At 37.1% G+C, this 24,722-nt stretch overlaps 1 protein-coding gene, 1 non-coding gene and 1 pseudogene across 2 annotated transcripts; all 3 read left to right on the top strand.

Annotated features, from left to right (window-relative positions):
• Positions 1–12,997: 12,997 nt before the first annotated feature.
• LOC139194476 (pentatricopeptide repeat-containing protein At5g27110-like) lies at positions 12,998–14,755 on the top strand (annotated as a pseudogene).
• Positions 14,756–17,728: 2,973 nt separating this feature from the next.
• TRNAE-UUC (transfer RNA glutamic acid (anticodon UUC)) lies at positions 17,729–17,800 on the top strand. The gene has a single exon. It is a non-coding gene; the product is annotated as a tRNA-Glu (tRNA).
• An 81-nt stretch (positions 17,801–17,881) lies between these two features.
• Positions 17,882–21,063, top strand: LOC103418949 (uncharacterized). The gene is made up of 3 exons (XM_008357068.4): positions 17,882–18,200; positions 19,951–19,988; positions 20,775–21,063. The coding sequence occupies exons 1-3, from the start codon at positions 18,125–18,127 to the stop codon at positions 20,886–20,888; spliced, it is 228 nt and encodes a 75-aa protein (XP_008355290.1). The 5' UTR covers positions 17,882–18,124; the 3' UTR covers positions 20,889–21,063.
• Positions 21,064–24,722: the final 3,659 nt, after the last annotated feature.

Here is a 24,722-nt window from a genome sequence, read left to right on the forward strand (position 1 = left end):
ACGTTGGAAGAAGAAATACAGGGTGCGCGTTGCGAGCCTTATGACACGAACTTTTGAAGAGACTATTTCTGTCATAGAGAGTGCTTTTACAGTGAGCTCCAGTTCCTGGATATTTGATTCAGGCGCTAGTCAACATATCTGTAATACGATGCAGGGACTAGTGGGGAGCAAATCACTGCGCAATAATGAGATGGTTGTGCGAGTTGGGAACGGCACTAAAATCTCAGCAAAAGCAATAGGCACCTACATGCTTAACCTACCCTCTGGGGAAGTCCTGGAACTTAAAAATTGTTTATATTTTCCTTCATGTATAAAGAATTTGATTTCCATCTCTAAGCTTTTACGAGATGGGCACTCAGTATTGTTTGACAAAATGAGTTGCACTTTATACTTGAACGGTCGTATTATCTCTCATGGTAATATGATAGAGGGACTTTTTCACCTAGAGACGAATAGTGGGTTGCACTGTGTTGAAAGCGGGAATACCTCAAAACCCAAAAGGGCTAGAGAAGAAGTTAACCAAGAAAAGATGTGGCATCTTAAACTTGGACATGTGAACCTTGATAAGATTCGCAAGATGTCGAAAGACGGATATTTCCGCCCATTAGGTGATGACCGGATATGTACTTGTGAATGTTGCTTGAAATGGAAAATGACCAAATCTCCATTTACTGGAAAAGGAGAGCGTGCCACTGAAATTCTAGGGTTAATCCACACTGATGTATGTGGACCTATGTCTACTACGTCGAGAGGAGGCTTCCCCTACTATATCACATTCACCGACGATCACTCTCGGTTTGGCTATGTGTATCTTATGAAGTACAAGTCAGAATCCTTTGAAAGGTTCAAAGAATTCAAGAATGAAGTTGAGAAGCAAACTGGGAAACAGATAAAGATCCTAAGATCGGATCGAGGGGGTGAATATCTGAGTAACGAGTTCCTAGATTACCTCAAAGAGTGTGGAATAATATCACAGTGGACTCCACCGGGAACTCCACAACTCAATGGAGTTTCTGAAAGGAGAAATCGAACCTTGATGAACATGGTTCGTTCTATGATGAGTTCTGCTGATCTACCAGTAACATTCTGGGGATACGCTCTATATACAGCAGCTTACTTGCTTAATAGAGTACCTTCCAAGTCAGTTCCACAAACGCCCTATGAGATATGGCATGGAAGAAAGCCAAGTCTTAAACATGTTAAGATTTGGGGTTGTGAAGCATATGTCAAGAAGTTTGAAGCTACTAAGCTTGAAGTGAGGTCAGTAAGATGTTATTTTGTGGGATATCCTAAAGAAACTATGGGATATGAGTTCTACCATCCTGACGACCAGAAAGTCTTTGTCGCCAGAAATGCTATGTTTCTTGAAGAACAATTTGTTCTCAAAGGAACTGTAAGCAAACAGATGGAAATTAATGAGATTAATAATGAACCACAAACAAGCACTCGACATATTGACAACCCTGTTCCTGAACCCCTAGCTCCACGTAGATCTGAACGGGTTAGTAAGCCACCTAAGAGGTATGGCTTAGACAATGACTTTGATGAATTGTACCTTCTAGGTGACAATGAAACAAAGGAGGACCCTAGAGACTACACTGAAGCAATGTCCGACATTGATTCAAAGAGATGGCAAGAGGCCATGAAATCCGAGATGGATTCCATGTATCAAAATCAGGTCTGGACTCTTGTAGACCCTCCAGAAGGTATTGTACCTGTTGGAAACAAATGGGTCTTCAAGAGGAAGATAGGCATTGATGGGAACGTGGAGACTTATAAGGCTAGACTAGTAGCCAAGGGTTACAGGCAAAGAGAAGGGATTGACTATGAAGAAACTTTCTCTCCTGTAGCCATGATTAAGTCCATTCGGATTTTGCTTGCAATAGCTGCGTACCATGATTATGAGATATGGCAAATGGACGTGAAGACGGCCTTTCTGAACGGCTACCTACAGGAAGAGCTCTATATGACTCAACCCGAGGGTTTCGTGTCCAAGTCTGAAAAGACTAAGGTATGCAAGCTTCAAAGGTCCATTTATGGACTTAAGCAAGCCTTCAGGAGCTGGAACATTCGTTTCGACAATGAGATCAAAACGTTTGGTTTTACTCAAAACGAAGACGACAATTGTGTTTATCAAAAGGTCGTTGGGGATGCAGTTGTATTCCTAGTGTTATATGTAGATGACATATTACTATTCGGGAATGACACTGCAGTACTTTCTTCTGTAAAAGTGTGGTTGTCCAAAACCTTCCACATGAAAGATTTGGGAGATGCATCTTATGTACTTGGGATAAAGCTCTATCGTGATAGATCCAGAAAATTAATTGGATTATCCCAATCTATGTACATTGATAAGGTGCTAAGTAGGTTCCAGATGGAACAATCTAAGAAAGGTTTTCTTCCTGTTGGACATGGAATTCACCTTTCTAAATCCATGGAACCTAAAACTCCTGAAGAGATACGGCAAATGAGTTGTATTCCTTATGCTTCAGCCATAGGAAGTCTCATGTATGCCATGATATGCACAAGGCCAGATATTGCATATGCTGTTAGCATTACTAGTCGATATCAATCTAACCCAGGATCAGAACACTGGGGAGCTGTCAAGACGGTCCTTAAGTACTTAAGAAGAACTAAGGACATGTTCCTCGTGTATGGAGGAGCATCAGAGTTGCGAGTGGAAGGCTATACAGACGCAGATTTCCAATCTGACGTCGATGATAGAAGTTCCAACTCCGGATATGTATTCACTCTGAATGGTGGGGCTGTCAGTTGGAAAAGCAAGAAGCAAAGTGTAATTGCTGATTCCACGACAGAGGCTGAATATGTCGCTGCAGCTGAAGCCGGCAAAGAAGCGTTCTGGATGAAGAAGTTCATGACTGAACTTGGGGTGGTTCCAACCATTACATCACCAGTAACTTTGTACTGTGATAATAGTGAGGCGATAGCTCAAGCCAAGGAACCTAGGGCACATCAAAAGAACAAGCATATAGACAGACGCTTCAATATCATTAGAAGATATGCTGCCGAGGGGAAAATCAACATCCTCAAAGTTGCTTCAGCCGATAACGTAGCAGATCCACTGACAAAGCCAATGTCTCAGATCCAGCTTGACCGTCATATGGAAAAGATGGGTATTAGATACATGGGAAGGTGGCTTTGAGTGCAAGTGGGAGATTGTTGGAAGTATGCCCACAAAGCCACTCATTTGATGTAATAGCTTTTTGGAATATTTATTGTATTAAACTTTTATATGTTTAATGAAGGGCAAATCTTATTGTTAATCACTATTTATTGTATCATGTGTTTAACCAATAAGGGAATCCAAGGAATGTATTTGTTCTAAGAGATAAGTGATCTAATGAGTTAGATTATCGAGACCTTTCTCTTATGTTCATTCCTAAAACGTTCCTAGCCATAGGATTGCTAATTGGGCATTGACAATCCGCTAAGGCTAGTATGTGTTATGTTGACTCAATCGTGAGTATAACTAGTCTCAAGTCATTTGGTGTTGGACACTAAGACAAACACATAGGTGCTCGAAAGAGTACTCGAGTTCACTGAACGACGATCAAAAGAGAGTTCGAACATACATGTCATGTATGAACTCTAAGGTTGCAATATGCAAAGTAGTCCTTTGACCTGAGGCATCATCGATGTCTAATGATTAGGTCCTTGATCTTTGATCCTGTCAACGGCATTCCTTTGGAGTGTCCACGGCATTGTTGGGGTCAAGCTATCTAGTCATGTAGGCATATGAATGCACAACAAAGGATCTCTAACCTTCCATGATGGAGGGAGAATACTCTAAGATATGATTCTAAAGTCGTTGGCCAAAGCAAATGAATATGACTTAGGAAGTTTGTTCCAAATCATATTCAAGGGAATCGTATAGGAAAGTATCACATTGGATAGTAGACATGAAACAAACTATCACTTAAACAATGTGATTAAGAGTATTGTATTAGAGAAGGATCGTATTGCATTGTAGTTGTAACTGGATAGGTTCTCCAACCAATTCTACTTAGCTTGGGTAATCATGATATGCTGCTAGGCGTCACTCATGGTTTGTGGAAGCCCTAATGGTTAGCAAACACTAATCAACAAAAAGGGAGAATTGAAATGTGGTTTCAATTCACAATCGATCGTTAAGAGTAACATCGCCCACTGCCTCGCTAAATAGAACCTAATGGATCGTACACCGAGTAAGGATGTATGTGAAGAAATTAAATGAGATGGATAAGCAATTAAATGGTTTAATTGAAGAATGGTCAAGATTAATTAATTAGTTAATTAATTATACGAAAGGTTCGTATTGGGCTTATATGTTGGTTTTGGGTTTCGGGGCCCAAAAACGTTTTGGTCCACAAGGCCCATTATGTTTAAGTTGTATGACAACTAAAACAAAATGGGCAAATTAGCCCAATAACAAAGGATGGCCGGCCATTAGGGTGGATGGGCAAAGTTTGCTTAATTACAAGTTTGCCACTCACCAAAGAAAAGGTTATAAATACAACTTTATAGCTATTTTCTAATTAGGGTTCTTCTTGTTGAAATTGGGTGAAACATTTTCTCCATTTTCTTCTAAGGAGGCCGGCCACTAAGGGGAGGGACATCTAGCAATCTCTTCTTTCCTTAGTCATCCATATCATCTTCACAAGATACATCCTTGGTGAAGAGACTTAGAGACATCAAGCTTTTGGTGTTTTGGAGAACAAATCTTTTTTCCTCAAATCATCAAAGGAGCACTAAAGGGAGGAAAACACAAGGAGGATTCAAGGAGCTTGGAGGTGACTTGAAGGCCCTCCACTTGGGTGAATCCCTTGTGTAATCAAGGATGAGCTTCAAGGGTAAAGAATCACTAAATCTTTACTTCTCTTTAATGTTGTTAAAGAGTTTATTTTTGGTTCACCATATACTAGGCTTTGAAAGTCATGGGTTTTATGAATTGTTTTTGGATGCATGCCTACTTTAAAATGTTAATAGCTTGCATGTGTATTCAAATGTTCATACTTGTTCTTAGCTAGGACAAAATTTTTCCTTCATGAGATACCATGATATTATAATTACAGCAGTGATTATTACTACGTTGATTAGAGTTATCAAATCTTTGTGGCACGATTTTATTTATGTCATCTGCTCATCATTGTTGCATCCCGGTGTTAGTACTCCGCCCAAGGCCAGTCTTTCACATGTATGTTCACATCCGCACCATTTCCTTGCCTTGGATCCAAGTTAGGTGCCAGTCCTGTCGTACATATTGCATTAGGCAATTCCGACTCGTATGTGACCACGCATCGGCGTCAGTCTTCATGTGATTATAGTATTAGAGCGCATTTATTACACCCAATCCTGTCATACATGTTGCATTAGGCAACTCCGACTCGTGTGTCAGCATGTGTCGATGAGCATTTGTTATGTTATGTTTTCATATTACGAGATTATGTGATATTGGTCACCTTGTGCTTATTTGCTATAGCTATATCTTATTGATTTCTTGAGACTTTGTAGGCTACTGTAAATATTTTCTTACTATATGTAGTACTTATATTTTTGGAAACTATACTTAATTTTACGGCAAGGGGTTATAATGTTTTTGAAAAGGTTTTTACAAAACGTTATTTTCTGACCCACTCAACTTTATTTTTCGCCCCTCCATGTTTAGTAGCTGTGCTTATGTGTAAACGAGGATTCTGGCAAATCTCAGGAGATGGTTATCTTCAGTGGTATAACCCTCATCCTATTTACTATGCTGTCTTATGCTCTGATAGGAGCATATTTAGGCGACTTAGTTAGCTTGTTTTTATGCAATTATGTTGTTATTTCTTAGTTAATTTAGTATTTCAAGCCATTTTCGTGTGTTTGTAGGTCCAAAGGGTTAAAGTGGCAAAGAAGTGCATTTTGGAGCCTTTTGGAGCAATTTTGGGCATGGAATGGATAGCTTATGCTTGGAGCAAGGTGGATGGACGAAATTGAAGATCAAAGAAGGCTAGGAATGAATAATGAGATGAAAGAAATGAAGAAATGAAAATGAAGAACAAAGAGTTCAGAATTGGAAGCCAAAGTGCCTAAAGTTGGAAGTTTCTATTCTTGGAGGTTTCCATTCTTGAAAGTTTCTATTCTTGGCTTGGAAGTTTCCTAATCCTTTCTCACCTATGTTCCAGCCACAAAAGGATTCCAAAAATATGTTAGGACATTTAATTACATATTCTAGAAGCCCTAAACCTTCCCTAAAGTCCATGCCACACCAAATCTGCAAGGATCCTTCCTTGCCGCAATTCCCTTTCCCTTTCTCTTCCAAAATCTGCACATATCCCTCTTTCTTACCTATTTTCTGACCCAAAATTGCATTACCCTTTTGTCTCAATCCTTGCTGCACAAGGGGAGAGGATTCTTACCTATTTTGTGCCTCAAAACACATTCCTAAATCTGTCCTACACTCTTCCAAATTTCCTTTCATATTCTCTTTAATTCATGCACCTTACTTGCCTATTTTTGAATGATTTCTGATTCCAAATTTAATAAATTCGTAGCCCTTGCTTCCCATATAAATAAGACCCCTTTATGACCATTCTAAGCCACTTCACCCTTCACCATAACCAACCTATATCCATCCACCACCATAAATCACCACAAAAACCTTCAACCATTCCTTGTGCCACAGCAAAGAAGAAGGAAGGAGACCCTTGGATGTGCTTGCCATTCAAGACGTTGGATTGTTGGAGCGTTTCTAGGTGTTTTCATTCTTTGTTTTCAATGTCTAAATTTATGTATCTTTGTTTTGCGTTTATGAGGAACTAAGCCCTTCTTGGCTAGGGAGCTATTCAAAACCATGATTATACTTGCATTATGAATTGATTACCTTCAGTTGTTATTTCATAAGTTGTGAATGCAATTTGCTTAACCGTTTGATTGATAACTTATTCTTGTATGTTTATTAAGAGTGCACACTTAGTTTTCATGCAAGGATTTGAAGCTAAAATATAAGGGAGTTTCACCTAATAGTTACAAACTTATATTTGCAAGTAGTGGAGTTTTCATGCAAGGATTTGAAGCTAAAATATAAGGGAGTTTCACCTAATAGTTACAAACTTATATTTGCAAGTAGTGGAGGTCATTATAAACGATCGTGTTAAGTGAATTCTTGGCAAAAGTTTCATGCTTTTCATAGTTACAATTGCCTTGTCAATGCTTATAGTTTTCATGAAACTTAATGATCTTTGATTGTACCTTTATTGTGCTTTTCACGTAGGGGACTTTTAGAGAATGCTTTGAGTTGTTGTATGTGCTTTCCCATCCAATTCATTAACTTAAGGAGACCTTGAAGGTTAAAAAAGTGTTGTCACAGTTAACTTGGAGTATTGAGTTTCATGACTTATTGAGAGAAGCAATTGGAAATCAATTTGAATGCAAGTGTGTCATGTGTGGAGAAAAACACTCTAGCTAGCCCATCATCCATCTAATTCAACAAATTTCGTGCAAATCTGTTTAGTTTTAAGTCTTGCTTTGTTTTCCTTATTTTCGGCCAAAACCAAAATCCCCTTTACTATATTGAGTCATATTAGTTAGAACTTGTTTTAGATTGTGTTTTTAAGTGTTTTGAGTCAAGATATAATCAATTTTCGTCCAAAACTTGTGTTAGTAACATAAACTGCCTTAGTGTTGTTCTTAGGCAGTTTTGAGTCTTTTAAGTTTGTTTTGAGTCTTGTGAGTCTTGTTAAGTGTTTTTAAGTTTATTTTTGTGTTTCTAAGTCAATTTAGAGTAGATTAGCAATCCCTCCTAATCCCCGGTCCAGAACGATCCTTACTTATCCATACTACAATTGTCAACAAGAGGGTTTAATTTGTGTGTTAAGTTAATTTTCGCATCAAATTTTGGCGCCGTTGCCAGTGATTAGCAACTTTGCTAATCCCCCGTTGTTTGTTTTTGTTTCTTTTTCGTGTCTTTTGTTTTAGTTACTGACTTTGTTTCTTTTCGTGTCTTCTAGTTTCTTGTTTGGTTTTGTTTTGTTTATTTTACTTTTGATATTTGATTTAGTTCTCTTTCTTTGATTTAAGGTACTAGAGAAGTAGGACATGGATTTTTCTAGCATTCAAGCTCAATTGGCAAATCTTACTTCTAAATTGTCGTAGTACGCCGAAAGGACTACAATGCAAAGTGTCCCTACATTTGGTGCGTCTTATAGGCAAGGATATCAAGCCAATCAATGTCCACAAAGAGATTGGAGTGATCATTCAACTTCTATGTGGTGGGAATCTCAACGAGCTCAACACGAAGGATATTGGCAGCCATATGAGGAGTTCTATTCAAGACCTATGCAATATGCTCAATCAAACTCTGGTTCGTCAATAGATTATAATCAAATTCTTAATGAATTAAATTCTTTGGTGCAGAGCTCACAAAATCAAGCCAAGGAGGCTTAACAAGATGCATATTGGCAGCCATATGAGGAGTTCTACACCACGCCTATGCAGCCACCATAACCTCCCTTACAATTTTCCCAAACAAATTTAGGTACGTCTTTGGATAATGATATGTTTAGTAAGTTACTCACCTCTTTGAACCAGGAAGTAGAAAATTGAAACAAAGAGATGCAAAATCAAGCCAAGAAGACGGACGAATTGGAGAAGCAAATTGGGCAGATTATGGAGTTCATGGCGCAAATTCAAGAGCAAAGTGAACTCTCCAACTCAACTATTGAAAATTCGAAGAACGATTTTGAAATCCATGATGCTATCACTTTGGGAAGTGCTATGGAGGATGGAGCTGACCTAAAAATGTCCAAACAAATCCAAGAGGAGGACGAACAGCTGCTAATTGAGGAGGAGGAAGAAGACACACCCACGGCAAGGGTAGAACAACCCTTGCCGCAGCCTCCTAGAGTCCCTATGCCGTCCAATTCAAGTAAGGTGGTTCCAAATTCAATTCTTTCTTCCCCCATTCCACCAAATGTCCATTTTCCTCGCAGGTTTTTGATTCCCAAGGAAGAAGAGAGTGAAAAAGACATCGTGGAAGCCCTTCCCAAGGTGCAAAGTGATATCCCAATTCTTGGTACACCAAAACAAGTTCCAGATTATGTTGAATTCCCTGAAGAGAATTGTACACCAAGAAGAGGGATTCAAGAGAAGGAAGTGGCTGGGGAATACCAAGAATTCAAAGAGGACGTATTTGAAACAACAAAGCCCAAAGAAGTTGAGTTTGATGACACGGGACAAATCACAACCATTGTAGTAAATCTGGCCAAATTCAAAATCCTTGAAACTTTCAAAGAAGTGGTTTTCGTCCTTGAGTTCTTATCGGAGCAAAAAGGTAAGATATTTTCTCCAATTTCAAATACGTTTTTTACTAACATGTTGATTTTGATGATTCAGGCACCCACGTTAGAATTTAAACCATTGCCGGATCATTTAAAGTATCACCGTCCATTCGAAGATCAATTCCATGCCCTGGCCACCAATGGAGCTTAATTGGAGGTCTCGTCCGGCTGCAAGACGTTAAAGCAAGCGCTTCTTGGGAGGCAACCCATGCATTTGAAAAGGAGAAGATGGAATTTGCACTCCACACTCAGATTTGCGTTCCTAAACCCTTATCTTTGCTGATTTTATTTTACCATGCTTAGTTGTCTGTTTGTTTGTTTGCTTTCTGTGAGTTTATGCTTAAAACATTGAGGATAATGTTTGATTTAAGTGTGGGGGGATAACAAAGTATTTTTGATGTAAATTCGTGGGTTTTTAGTGCATTTTAAGCTGTTTTGGTGTGTGTTGAAGTAAAAATTCGAAAATTTGATAAAAATTCGACAAATTGTTTTGAAAAAGTCAAAAAGATTTGTTTTTGTGTGTTTGTTTGTGTCTTAGGGTACCTTCCAACACAATGATGAGGATTTGGTTTTTAATTGCATGACTGTTAAAGAAAGTTATAAACATGGATGGAAGTTTGATATGCTTTTTGGTTTATGCTTGGTTGTAGTTATAGTTTACGAATTCACATGCAATCACAAAAGAAAAAAATTAGTTTTTGTAACATGCTTGAAGGAAGGAACTCAAACTAACGCTACAACCCTGTGAGACTTGAGCCTAAACGTTATTTGGAGAGTTATTAATCTGTGATTTCTTGTTTTCTAAAGTCGTTGCATGATCTCATCATTCTTTGCTTGGTTGCTACTTAGAATGCGTTTTATCATTATAGATCCAAATACTAGAACTTATGCCCGTTCCATTCAAAACATGATATTGAGTGCATAACACATATTCAAGATGAAGTTGTTTAGTTACCAGCAAAGCCAAATAGCCGTACCCCCTATTTCATTATGTTTTGTAGGATTAAACCCCCTTTGAGCCTTGTTTAGCCTATGTTTTTTGTTAACCCACACTATCCTTACCTAGCCTAGATTAGGATCATCCATACCCTTGTTCTTGAAACATAGTAAATCATAATTTAGAATGAATTCCTGCAGAAAAACAAGTGTGGGGGAAGGGATTTTTTTTAGTGTGCCAAAAGAAAGAAAAGGGCACGGCATAAAAAAAAAAATAAAAAAAATAAAAAAAAGAGAGAGAGAAATTAGTGGAAAATAGAAAGAAAAAAAAAAGAAAAGTTGTGAAGAGAATGAAAAAAAGAATTGAAAATTATGTGAAAAAAGAGTTCTAATGTGTTGGTTGTTGAAGAAAGGGTCCAAAAGTTTGAATTTGATCCTAAGTATTGCATGAATCTTCCCTTGTGTTTAAAAGTTGATTTTTGCATTCAAAAGTGAATTCTAAGTGTCAATTTCATTACTTTGCTTACTATTTCTTTAAGAACCTTTGTTTATCCTTACCTTTCTTTGTGAGCCAATACCCTTAGCCCCGTTACAACCCTTGACTTCCATCTTGAGTGTTGTGTGTTTCAATATGTGGAGTTTGGAATTGGTATGAGCATATGAGATCACTGGTTCTCGCGTCTAAGTAATGGCTTTCCATTCATGAGATCATATATATACATACGTTAATAATTCTAGAAAAGTGCTTTCTTTGCTAAAACATATGTGAGTACTAGTTTTCATGTTTACATCAATCTTCTCACATATATCTAGTGTAGGGAGTGTAGTCAGAAAATCTGAGTGAAAATGGAGTGCATATCTAGTAAGGAATTGAGGGAATTCTCTAAGGCATGTTACTACATTCAAAATGATGTTTTAATTGATTAAATGTGAGCTAGTGAATGGTGACTATGATTAAGTATGCTCGAGGGTAAGGATTGCTTAAATCTATGTGAGTGGTGATCTTTGGCATGTCATATTTCATTGGAAATCCCTAAGACAATTGTTGGAAGGTCTAGATTGTGTTTTGTTTCTTTTGTTTTGCTCGAGGACTAGCAAAAGCTAAGTGTGGGGGAATTTGATAGGAGCATATTTAGGCGACTTAGTTAGCTTGTTCTTATGCAATTATGTTGTTATTTCTTAGTTAATTTAGTATTTCAAGCCATTTTCGTGTGTTTGTAGGTCCAAAGGGTTAAAGTGGCAAAGAAATGCATTTTGGAGCCTTTTGGAGCAGTTTTGGGCATGAAATTGATAGCTTATGCTTGGAGCAAGGTGAATGGATGAAATTGAAGATCAAAGAAGGCTAGGAGCAGTTTCTATTCTTGGCTTGGAAGTTTCCTAATCCTTCCTCACCTATGTTCCAGCCACAAAAGGATTCCAAAAATATGTTAGGACATTTAATTACATATTCTAGAAGCCCTAAACCTTCCCTAAAGTCCATGCCACACCAAATCTGCAAGGATCCTTCCTTGCCGCAATTCCCTTTCCCTTTCTCTTCCAAAATCTGCACATATCCCTCTTTCTTACCTATTTTTTGACCCAAAATTGCATTACCATTTTGTCTCAATCCTTGCTGCACAAGGGGAGAGGATTCTTACCTATTTTGTGCAATCATTCTTTTGTTCTTTTCCGTACGATATTTTTTCATCTGGGATTTTGAGATTTTGTTTGTAGGAGAATTTTGGACCATGTAAATGCTTGTTATTTGGTTTCTTCAGATGGGCATGCTTTGTAGGTATTCTTATTTTTTGTTGTCCCTTGTAAATTGGGGCTGTTTCTGTCGCTTTTCTTGGGTTTTCAGTGAATGGGGTTGAAACATGCTCACATTCTTGTTTTGTAGAAATGAAGTATATCTAAATCTATTTTCTTCGATTTCCGTGTCGTCCCGATGGATATTCAGATGGTAGGCTCTTGTTGAATGAATTTGCTTTTGATGTTTTCACAAATCTCTTATGAATCCTGCACACTGTCTTAGGAACACCAAAAAAGGATGAGAGTTAATAGAGGGTTACTAACCTCATCATTTATGGTCTAACTTTGATCCCATTTTGGTTTGTGGTTCAAGAATATGAGATTATTGTAGAACAATTTAATTTGTCAAGTTTTGCTATCATTCTGCTGAATATGCAGATGAAAGAATCTTGTATAAGCACTTTCTATAACCCATTCATGTCTCATCAGTTTTGTAATTCGACGATGACAAGTTTTATGTACTCTAACTTAGAGTGGAATTCAATTTATATGTGGTATTGAAATGTTATATAATGTTTAACATTTGGGTCAAGTGAAAACCTAGAAGTGGTTGGATCGAACTGAATGAAAACAAAAAATATATATGTCTTCTACTAGACCTTTCACAGTGACAATCATTTCGCTTCATCTTTAAATAAACGTCTTTTGCGGGACTATTTTACCTTGAGGGTTTTTTGGATTATTAATAATGGAAGGTCATTGTTCATATTTCTATTATTTTACTTGTAGCAAAATTCCTAGAGCATTTTCGTCCTTGATTAAAATGGAAACTAGGGTGGAATTAATAAACTGAATACTCTTAGTGAGCTATGTCGAGAAAAATGGGTTGACTTTTGTTCCATTTTGTTGTATAACTCTGTTTCGGGTTCATGATTTAAAAGTTTGATTGGGGTGATTTGCAGTGTATTATTTAATCATATTTCTATGTTCAGGTGCAGAGTTTGGTACATATGAGGCTTAATTGTTTAATGTTGTAAGGTTTAAGGAGCATCTTGGGCTAAACTTCAACTTGTGAGTTTTCGGTCAAAACAATATTCTTCTACACTCTCATCACCTTTTCTCTACTACATCTTGAATGGACACCACAAAACTATTACGTCTCTTAAGAATGTGTATTAGTTCCAAGTCGTTGAAGCAAGGCAAGCTCGTCCATCAAAAGATTATCACTCTATGCTGAAGCAAGGCAAAGCTTGTTTCCCAATCCATTGAAAACCCATCCAGTATTTCCTTGTGGAATGGCCTCATGACAGCTTATCCCAAGAACTTCATGTTTAACGAAGCTCTTGACCTCTTTGGCAGTTTGCTGCGCTACCCTTATCTTTGTCCTGATAGTTACACTTATCTAAGTGTCCTTAAGGCCTGTGGTGCATGGGGTGAAGTTGGTGTGGGCAAAATGATCCATAACCATTTGATAAAGATCGGTTTCGTATCAGATATTGTTGTTGCCAGCTCTCTTGTGTGCATATATGCTAAATGCAACATTTTTGAGTGTGCTATACGGCTGTTTGATGAAATGCCCAAGAGAGATGTGGCATGTTGGAATACTGTAATTTCTTGTTATTATCAAGATAGGCAAGCTCGTAAGGCAATAGACTTGTATGAAAAGATCTTGTATCCAACTTTTTAGAAGGATGAATGATGGAGGAACGAGTCGCACGTTAACTACTTTTAGTAGCATACTGTTGGCCTGTTCAAGGTCAGCCCAACTACAGTATGAAAAATTCATACATGCGTTTTTTATAAGAAACACTATTGAGGCTGATATCTACATTTATAGCTCACTCCTAGATCTCTACTTCATGTGTGGAAGTGTCTCATCAGCTTAAAATGTCTTTGAAAAGATGCCGAAGACAAACGCAACTTCTTGGAATGTTATGATTTCTGGATATGTGAAAATGGGTGATTATTTTGGGGCTCTGGCCATGTATGATGACATGAAAGTAGCTAGTGTAAGGCCAAATGCCATCACAGTAACTAGTATCTTATCGGCTCGTTCGCAACTTGCAGCATTGGAAAAGGGTAAGGAGATTCACAGAACTCTCATTGATAGTGAGTTGGTGGAAACCAACGAAATAGTGATGGGGGCTCTCCTTGATATGTATGCTAAATGCGGTGTGGTGGATGAAGCACTTAATGTTTTTAATAGTTTACCAGATAGAGATCTTGTGTCATGGACCTCCATGATCACTGCATACGTAACTCATGGTCAAGGTTTAGAAGCTTTAAAGCTTTTTGGTGAAATATAGTAGTCCAATGCAAAGCCTGATAGAGTTACTTTTCTTGCGGTTCTATCTGCTTGTAGCCACGTGGGACTAGTTGACGATGGTCGTCACTATTTCAGTCATATGATCACTGATTATGGAACTAAACCTAGAGTAGAACATTCCACTTGTTTGATGGTTCTTCTTGGACGTGCGGGACGATTGGATGAAGCATATCAAATTTTGCAAAGAACTCTAGAAATTAGGGACATGCTAAGCACACTATTTTCTGCTTGTCGTTTGCACAAGGATCTAGATTTGGGTGTGAAAATCGTAGGGTTGTTAATTGAGAAGAATCCCGATGATCCTTTAACTTATATTGTGTTATCCTATATTTATGCTTCTGTAAAGAAATGGGATGAATTGCAGAAGGTGAGATTCAAGATGAAAGAATTAGGATTAAGGAAAAATTTAGGCTGTAGCTGAATTGAGATTAACAAGAGGATCTAGATTTATTTAGATTTTCCATTTGTTGTTTGCACAAGGATCTAGATTTGCCTCTTGATTAGTACTTTCGTGGTCACCTAATTAGTAGTTTCTCTAGTTTTATTTAATTGTACGATCTAGGTTATAGAGTATAATTCATGCATCTTAATTTGTACAATGTAGAATTAGGCATATACTTACTTGTGGGAGAAGGTGGATGGAGGCACAATGGAGAAACAATGGTGGCGGTGCAGCTTGTTTTGGTATTTTCTTAGTTGCTCGGAGCTTGATACATCATCGGAAGTCTTATCAAGCTACTTTGCTGAATTAAAATGAACAAATTTTTGTTCTATTTACTAAGTCCTGGTTTTAAACATGAAGTTAGAATTCATGACATTTCTGCTGCGCACCGTGATATGGACCATATGGTCAAGACACAATTGAAGACTTCATGTGGGGGATGACATTTATGGACATGATAGTTTGTTTCTAAGTTTTCTTTTCGACCTATGTCCTGGACATGGGTTACCGGTCACCAAACTTTGCCTGTCAACCACTGTTGACAAAATTTGCTTGACCGTCACATTTCAGCCTGGCCGAACGTCACCTCCCGTCGCCTACACCGGTGGTGCCTTGTATATTACCTTATTGATAAAAATTACTGTCATAAAAATCCCCTCTTATCATCGCTTAGGCCCTGCCTAGGCACTAGGTGGCTGGCCACTCATATTAGTCCTTAGGTGTTTGAAAATTAAAAAAGTGCACCTAGACCTGCTCAGACATCTGCTTAGCTCACTTAAGTGCTTGCCTTGCCCGCCTAGGCACTTGCCTAGGTCAATACTCTTACTTAAATAAAAAATCGATAACTTTCATTTTGTATTTTATTTTTTCAATAAAATGTAAGAGACTTGTTAAATACTTGGATGAACACTTATTATATATTTCTTCCTCATGTTTTCAATATGTTCTAATATTTTATAATTTATATGTCATTTGATTTTGCAATAAATGTATCGCAATACAATTATGTGTTTTTTAAATATAAATATACACTTATTTACACAATATAGAATATAATTACTTAAATCCTGAAATTGGTACTAGGCGGAATATCCGGTATATAAAAATAATAATCTACTAGACTGACTAGTCAAGCCCTCTAGTTAGCAAGCTCTCAGTTTTTTCTAAGTTATTAGCATGTCAGGTGAGCATGATTGTGAGCACATACTAATTAAATATTCAAGTGATACATGTAGCATGTATATGTATGTGAGGTATGTGACACAATATAAGTAACTTTGAACACAAGATGTTTTTTGCCGGAAAAACCCACCTCTGGGTTAAAAAATCGGGGATTTTCCATTGAGTCAAATCCACTAGTATAATCAAGGTTCTTACAAAGTACAACGTAAAGCTCAATCCTAGAGCGCTATCTATGGAGTAGATTTACCTTTGTGCAACCTTGCCTCACACAAGATAGATTCCTTTGGTCTTCACGAAGTGGCAGCTCGTCCTGAGCTCTTGACCTTGTGGCACCGAGACCTGCTCACGAACTATGCATATGATGATATGACAATGATATGCAGATTTGGATTTAGATGTCTAGTCAGTTTCTCCAGTTAAATAGTTGAAGGAAGAAACTGACGAGAATCCTACAATGGGTCAGTTTTAAAGATTTGAAACTAGAAACATTTGACCACTAATTTAATGCAAAACCAAAGACAATGCAACCTCATTCTTCAATGATTGGGTGTTTAATGCATGAAAGAAGGTTTTGCAACTAGGGTTTCATAAATGAAGAACAAAGAGGAATGTAAGGTCTTAAGGCCTTTCTCACTCTAACTTCTCACTAGAAATATAATCTAAAAACCCCCAAAAACAAAGAACCTTGGCTGGGGATCTTAACCCCAAAAACTTTGGTTTGTTTTTCACCTACAAAGGACACATGTCGTCCTACAAACTGATCAGAAAAGATTAAGGGCTGAGATCTAACTATCGGTAGAAAGTTGTTAGGAAGCCCATGTGGGTAGGTCTTAATTTGTGTGCCCAGCTTGCTAGAAATTCACACGCAAGCCTGACTCGACAACTAAGCAAGTCAGAATGAAGTAGGAATGTAGACGTGAAATGCACATGCATGAACAAAACTTTTGAAGTGAGGTGCGTCCCATCCTTGCACATTTCTTCACAGCAAACATAACCCATATATAGAGAAAAGCCTAAAGCTAGATTGAACATGTGGTACACTTACAATATTGACAAGGGAAGCCAAACCTAAAGTATAGACTTTACAAATCCGTTTAGCCGCCTTGGGCGCTAGGCCCCATTCGCCACCCAACTAGCGTTTAACGTATTTTAGAACCTTTATAGAAATAAAGTGTTACTTGGTAGATTTGAACCCCAATCTCATAATTGTCTATAGGTTACGTGGTTACGAGGGCAATGATTTTTTGTTTTTTTTTGGTCCAATGGCAATGGGCATTATATGACCTTTTGTACTTGTTTGGGGAAGAGGAGGCTTTCTTGTGGCATTGAATAGGAAGAAGAGAGTTTAACGGGCAAGTTTCACGTTAATTAGTTCAAAAATAGGGTTTAATTTTAAAAATAATTTATCAAAGAAAATTCATTTTATTTTATTGAATTTCTATAAACTTCAAATGTACATAAAACACGTTGACAATAATTAAATATAATTAATGACATGTTTACTTACTATGATGAAAGTATGTAAGTATATATTTACATTATAGAGTGAGAGATTTCTAAGGTAAACAAACATTCTACTTACATATATATAAAAAAAAGGAATCCACTAAATGGTAATCCTCAGCGTTGGCAGGTTCCCGGTTTTATAAATGGGAAGATGTGTTTTTGTAATAGTGTCATCAAGTTTAGTTGGAAGAGGGACAAGGCCCATCTTTTCCTTTTCTCGTCTTTGAAAGTTAAGATTACCATTATTTATTCTAATATAAAGTAAAAGTTTTTCACTTAGATTAGCAATCCGTTGTCGTCCAGCGGTTAGGATATCTGGCTTTCACCCAGGAGACCCGGGTTCGATTCCCGGCAACGGAACTTTTTTTAAAATTTTAATTTAATTTAATTTTTTAATTTGATTAAAATTATTTGTACTCTGAAATAAATAAAAATAGGGTTGGGTGTTTTAAGTTTTAGATAATCATAAAGACAAGAACATAATGACGGACGGACGGACGGCAAAAGCCCAAAACCCTGCTCTCCTGCTTCTGAGTCTGCCTCAAGCAATTTGTGCCCCACTCCTCTTCTCCTAATTATTTCCTCACCAAATCAATACGCTACCCACTTCCTTCCCTGCATATCAATTTTCATTCATCCAACATCGCGCAGATTCCGCACAACCATTGACACAGGGATTCACAGATGGCTAAGGAAAACAGCTGCTTGACTCGCGTTGCCACCGGCGCTGTAATTGGCGGAGCTATCGGCGGTGCCGTCGGTATTTCTCCTTAACCCACTTTTCATATTTGCTTCAAGACCCTTGTTTTTGTTCTACTTTTCGCTTTCTTCCCTACCGTATCTTGGCTTTGTTGTGGAATCATCCTTTGACGTTCTTATTTCATCTCTTCGATTAGTCTTCCATCTTTTAAATGCTTCTTGTTCGGTTTGTTTTGACGGGCATATGCGGAGGTAAAAGGGATTTTGTTTTGGGTATTCTAATTTTTGTTGCAGCTTGTAAATTGGGCATATGCGGAAGTAAAAGGGATTTTGTTTTGGGTATTCTAATTTTTGTTGCAGCTTGTAAATTGCGAGCTTATAAAAGACGCTAGTTAGTCGGTGGTCTGGAGCTTAGCAGCTAAGCGGACTAGCCGGATTAAGTAAATTTATTATATATCGATGTAAATAAGTGTCCACTTAAACTTAAAAAATACATAATTGTACTGAGATGCATAAATTACAAAATACAATGTCATATAGATTATAAAGTATTAGAACAGAATGAAAACATGGGGAACAAACATATAATGTGTGTTCATCTAAGTAATCAAGAATTCTCTTATAATTTATAGAATACAATAAAATGAAAAATAAAGTTATTTATTTTCTGCCAAAGTGAGACTGTATATAGGCAGGCGCCTAGGCAGTCAAAGCGGGCATCTAAGCAAGTCTAGGCGCCCTTTCTTAATTTTTAAATGCCTAACAATTAATCGAAGCGCTGGTCAGCCGCCTAGCACCTAGGCGGTGCTAGGTGGGGATTTTTAGAACAGTGGTAAATTGGGGTTTCTTTCTATCACTTTTTGGGAGTTTTTAGTAAATAGGTTGACTTGAATTATGTGCACATTCTTAGTGTTGAAAGATACTATAGCTCAATTTATGTTGCCAAGTTTCCGTGTAGTCCTTGTGCATATGTAGAAGTTGAAGGACTTTGTTTTTGTGTCTTATGTTGAGCTTGTGCTTTGAATTAGAAGATAATTTTCAGGACAAGTTATTGTCCCTCAACGGGGATCAGAAAGAATTTTAGGCTCTAGATTCTTTATACCGCATTATCCTTTGCTAAGTGAAACACGAAATATGCATAGAGAGAGAGGTAAAAAACAAAAAAAAAAAAAGGAAGGGGCAACCCCAACGTGTTAATATTAGCAAACTTTAGCCGGCCTGAAATTGTCAAAAGCTGATTACCTATTTCCCTTTTTGATTTTTAACAAATCTCTCATGAATCCTTTCACTTGTTACCGAAAGAATATGTCTTTCTCGTTCTCTCATGTTACTGTCCAAGCCTGTTTTGTTATCTATTGCTAATGGTGTACGCCCGTCTAGTTGAGTTGAGGGACATCTTGACCAACTCTTTTCCAGACAGTATTTACACAGCTAACCCTGAAATTGTGTGAAAAGACAGCCTTATCACATAGTCAGTCATCAGTTTTCACTACTACCTTGGTAACGAGTTTGTTGTATAACATGCACTTCTGGACGGTACAAGTAATGTGTGATATTGGCATGTTATGTAATATTATGTTGACAAATAACATTTTGCTTCATCTGAAAAAAATTTCTTGTTAAATCTGATGACTCATTATGACTTTAGTCCACAGATTTCTCGCTGGACCATAATAGCATAAGAGTTATTGATTATATTAATCTGGAACATGATAGATCCAGAATCACTTACGATAAATTAGTCAGCTAACTTGAGAAAAAATGGATGTTTGTTTTGCCTTGCCTAATCATAATGCATTGAATATGTTCAGGTTCAGTGTATGGGACGTACGAAGCTTTAAGGTTTAAGGTACATCCTCAGATCTTGTCTCTAGTTATTATCATCTTTTGTCTCATGGTTTTTCATTAGTACTTTTTTAAGCTGCCATGACTAATGTATAAAAACTGAGCATGCAGGAATGTCTATCTAAACAGTATGTGCTTGAGATCAATATATATATCTAAGATAGTGAGGGACAAAAGTCAGGTATTGTTTGGGGTGCGGGTTATCTTTGAAATCAAAGAGAGAAAATATGTGATTGGAGTCTGTGAAGTCGGTGAAATAACCAGTTGAAAAACAACCATTCTCAAGTTTGCGGACTTTCTGAAGCCACAAACGCCAAAAGAGACAATGGAGTGACCTTCTAGAAATACCTTCAATTTTTGCTCAGAAATAACCCATGTCACCCAGCCAGTAACAATCCCACTGGATCTGGCGTCCACCAACGACCTCAAATAAAGAAAACGTTTTATGCCCACTACTCCTTTAGGCAATGCAAGGTTCATCCAAGAAAAGTATTGGCCGTACTCTGAGTGATGGTTATGCTAGCTAGTGGCATGAGATAAATGAAAACTTCGAATGGTACATTTATGATGATTCAATTAACATTAGTGGTATCCATGTTCAGAACAAAAATTGTTAACGATTCCATCATTTGTGGTTAGGATGCAGTAAGACCAAATATCATTGCAATTGTATTTCACATGTTAAAAGTATCAAACATTGTTGTTAATAGTCTGCCATGCATTTAATTTTATTGTTGTAATTATGCTTGCCCAAATGAAAAATTAAACACATATGTTCTGCGTGTTGCAGGTGCCAGGATTTCTGAAGATCAGGCACATTGGACAAAGAACAGTGTCGAGTGCGGCTCTATTCGGTCTTTTCTTAGGTGCTGGAAGCTTGATACATTGTGGGAAGTCATATTGAGCTCTTTCCAGTCTTAGATGAACTAATTTTGTTCTGTTTACAATGTTCTGCATTTGGACATGAAGTTAGATGTTACGCAGGTGTGTCATGGCGACCAGTTGTTTGATCAGAGTACTTTTTTTCTGATGTTTCTGCCTTCAACATTATATTGGAATTGATTTTCGATTTCTTTCTATCGACAATTATTTATAATTGTCCTAAGGTGAGGCGGACAATTTTATTATCTAATCGGTTTGCAAGGTTCTAAAAGACACTAGGCGCTAGTCGGACGGCGGGATAGGGCTTACTGCCTAGGCGGCTAGGCGGGGGTCTAGATGGACTAGGTGGATTTGAGTAATTTTATTATATATTGTACAAATAAGTGTGCTTATGTTTAAAAATTACATAATTGCATTGGGATACATAAATTCCAACATATAATGATATATAATTATAAAGTATTACAACATAATGAAAACATGGAGAAGGAGCATTTAATGTGTGTCTGTCAAAGTATTGAACAAGTCTACAATTTATTGAAAAAATTAAAATGCAAAATGAACGTTATCTATTTTTTGTCTAAGTGAGAGTCAATACTTAGGCGGATGCCTGGGCTGGTTAAGTGGGAGCCTGGGCAGGTCTAGGTGCATTTTCTTAATTTTCAAACGTCTAAGAGTTAATCGGAACGGTGATTAGCAACCTAACACTTGGGTGGCGTTAGCGAGAATTTTTAGAATATTGTCAGTTTGTATGTTACCTGATTGCAGAAAACATGGTAATGTCATCGATAGGTCTTCAACCAAAAAGATAAAACGAGTGATTGTGGAGTTATTGAGCTTCTCATCGCTGCTTAGCTTGTTTTTGGTTCTGATTTTTGGATTTTACAGTCGGGAAATTTGGAAAAAAAATGGTCAAAATGTAACCAATAATTATAATTTTTACCAAAACTTGATGTAAAAATACTTAAAACATTTTATAACGTGACTTCGATCGAGGCAGGCCCCTTGGTGCTTGAGGAATGCCAACAAGTTCAAACTCTCCCAACATCTTGTTGGTAGAAGCCATCTCACGCTCTCCTTGTAATACATGACTGCGTCATCATGAGGATAAAAGAATTCAAATTTGGTTTCTCGGGGGCGAAAACGAGTTACGGTGAATTGAACCCAGTAATTGATATAGAAGCAAAACCGACTATGTTACGAGAAAGAGAGCCGGAAATACCGCACAATGAATAAAGAAGTTATAATTTTATAATTATTTTAGTTAAGAAACTGTAGTATTTTCACGTCAAGTTTTGATTTTAGAATTATTAAATGTTACAACTAAACACTGTTATAGGGTACATTCATCATACATTTCCATATTTTCATTTTTTAAGTTCTTATACCATTCCAACAATTGAAATAATAGTTTACAGATGATATTTTTAATTGTTACCAATGAAGGTACATATAATATTTGCTAAGTATTATTGGGTTACAAAAATTGTTTAGAAAACATTTCTGTCAAAACATTTCTGTCAATTTCACGATTACCCGCAAGGAATTTAAATTAATTTGGCCAATTCTTTGATGATGAAAATCATCATTCCTATAGTAGTGTTATTGAGAGAATGACTGATGAATTCCTTGCTAATTTATTGGGTGCTAAGTATTATTGGATCGAGAACATAGTTTGTGTTAGTTTTACATATATAAAATAAATGGGTAAACGGTTACCTGTTTATAACCTTGGTTAATACCCATAATCGTCCATTTAAATTTCGCGGGTAAACGGTTATACCCATAACCGTTTCTTTATCTAAACGGTTACCCATAACCGTAACCGTTTAATTTAAATAGGCGGGTAACCGTGATTATCTATAACCAATGGGTATTTGCCTAGCAGTGCATTGATTTTCCCGTTTCATTGAAGGAGACGACCCACTCGCCTGGATCTACAAGGCAAAACAATTTTTTGCCTACTACTACACATCTGAGCACCAGAAGGTAATGACAGTTTCCTTTCATTTGGAATGAGAGGCTCTTCAGTGGTTCCGCGATGAATTGCCTTCAGACCACCCCACGTTGGGAAGAGTTCACCAAAGCCTTTTGCAGAGAATTTGGTCCATTTGAATTTGAGGGTAATGATGAAACTTTGTTCTAACTCCATCAATCAGGTACTCTAAGGGACTACATACTTGAATTTAGACGTCTTGCTAATCATACAAAAGAAGTTGGTCCAGGTCTAGGAATGGACAAATACTCATTGGTTATGGGTAATTGCGGTTACCCACTCATTTAAATTAAATGGTTACGGTTATGGGTAACCATTTAGATAAATAAACGATTATGGGTGCGGTTATGGGTATTAACCGCGGTTATAAACGGGTAACCGTTTATCCATTTATTTTATATATGTAAAATTAACACAAAATATGTTCTCTATTGGACAAAACTTAGATCAATGCTATTGACTATAATGTGATTTATATAACGGTGTTTTAATTAATTAAAAAGTAATAAACGATAATCCGTGCAGTATTTTTATCCTTAAATTGAATAAATCAAAAGAAATTTAAGTGAGAAAAATAAACGGGAGCACACTGAAATCATTTCCCTTGCAGTATGCATGCTTTAGATTTGTTTATGTGTTTACTGTAGCTATCTGTTGATCTTGGATCGAACAAACTGGAAATCAAACATTCTTACAGGGCTATTGATCCCGTACATTTTCTTTACCCTTCCTTCAATATTGTTCAACATCTTCAGGTTATTTTCTACACATAGTTACTGTACAAGTTATATATTTCCTGTTGTCCGTGTTTTTTATTTGTTCTATTCCCTAAAAATCTTTATTTTTCTAGGGGTGAGATTGGAAAATGGATTGCTCTCGTTACGTTGACATATAAATAATCCACGTAATAGTGCCCGCCGTTGTGTCTTTGCCAGCAATTATTTCAATTATTAGAATGGTATAAGGATTTAAAAATTTAAAATACGGAAATGGATGATGAATGTACCTATAACGGTGTTTAATTGTCAAAAAAAAAAAAATTATAACAATATTTTTTTTAATTTTCAAGTTGTTAAAAAACATGTAGACGGGTGAAAAATGGGTAATGATAAAAAAAAAAGATAAACGGGTTAAAAATGGTAAATGGGTAAACGGGTATTAAACGGTCGATTACATTGTCGATTTTGCTCCTATAAATGAAGAAAAACTAATAGGCTTTGACAGAAGGACTGATAAGACATGCTTCAACCTCAACCTATAGCTCAGTAACAATGGAGGAAGGCGTGGGGAAGAAGAAGAGCAAATGCTCTCAGTTGTATTTTTGTTTTATAATTGTTTAATCAAAATGACTGTTGCCCAACTACACACACTAGTGGCCGAATATAACAACCCAAGCAATTATTGCCAGCTGGCAATTACAACCATATTTCCTAATTATTAGCAACCAACTCATTATTAACTAAGTAAAGCTATTAAGTGTGATTAAGCTAAACTTAATTCATAATATTACCCACTCCTCGAGAGCAACCTTGTCCTCAAGGTTACAATTTAAAACTGAAAAGTAGAAAATTTCAACACAAAATCTTCATAATCTTCCCGAGTGGCATCCTTCTCAATGCTTCCTGCCCGTTAAACCAGCAATTGCACTCTAGCTGCATTCCCTTTCTTGTACATTCTTCTCTGCAATATTGATAGAGGTTTTGTTGGCACCATTCCAACACCAGTACTTGTGGCAGCACTAGTACTAGAGAAGCTTTAGAGCCAATGTGCTTTTTCAAACAGCTAACATGAAACATTGGATGAATCTTGCAACCCTCTGGCAATTGGATCATGTATGCAATTGAACCAACTCTTTGTTTG

This window comes from Malus domestica, chromosome 03, assembly GCF_042453785.1.
Source record: "Malus domestica chromosome 03, GDT2T_hap1".
In the NCBI taxonomy this organism is placed as follows: Eukaryota; Viridiplantae; Streptophyta; class Magnoliopsida; order Rosales; family Rosaceae; genus Malus; species Malus domestica.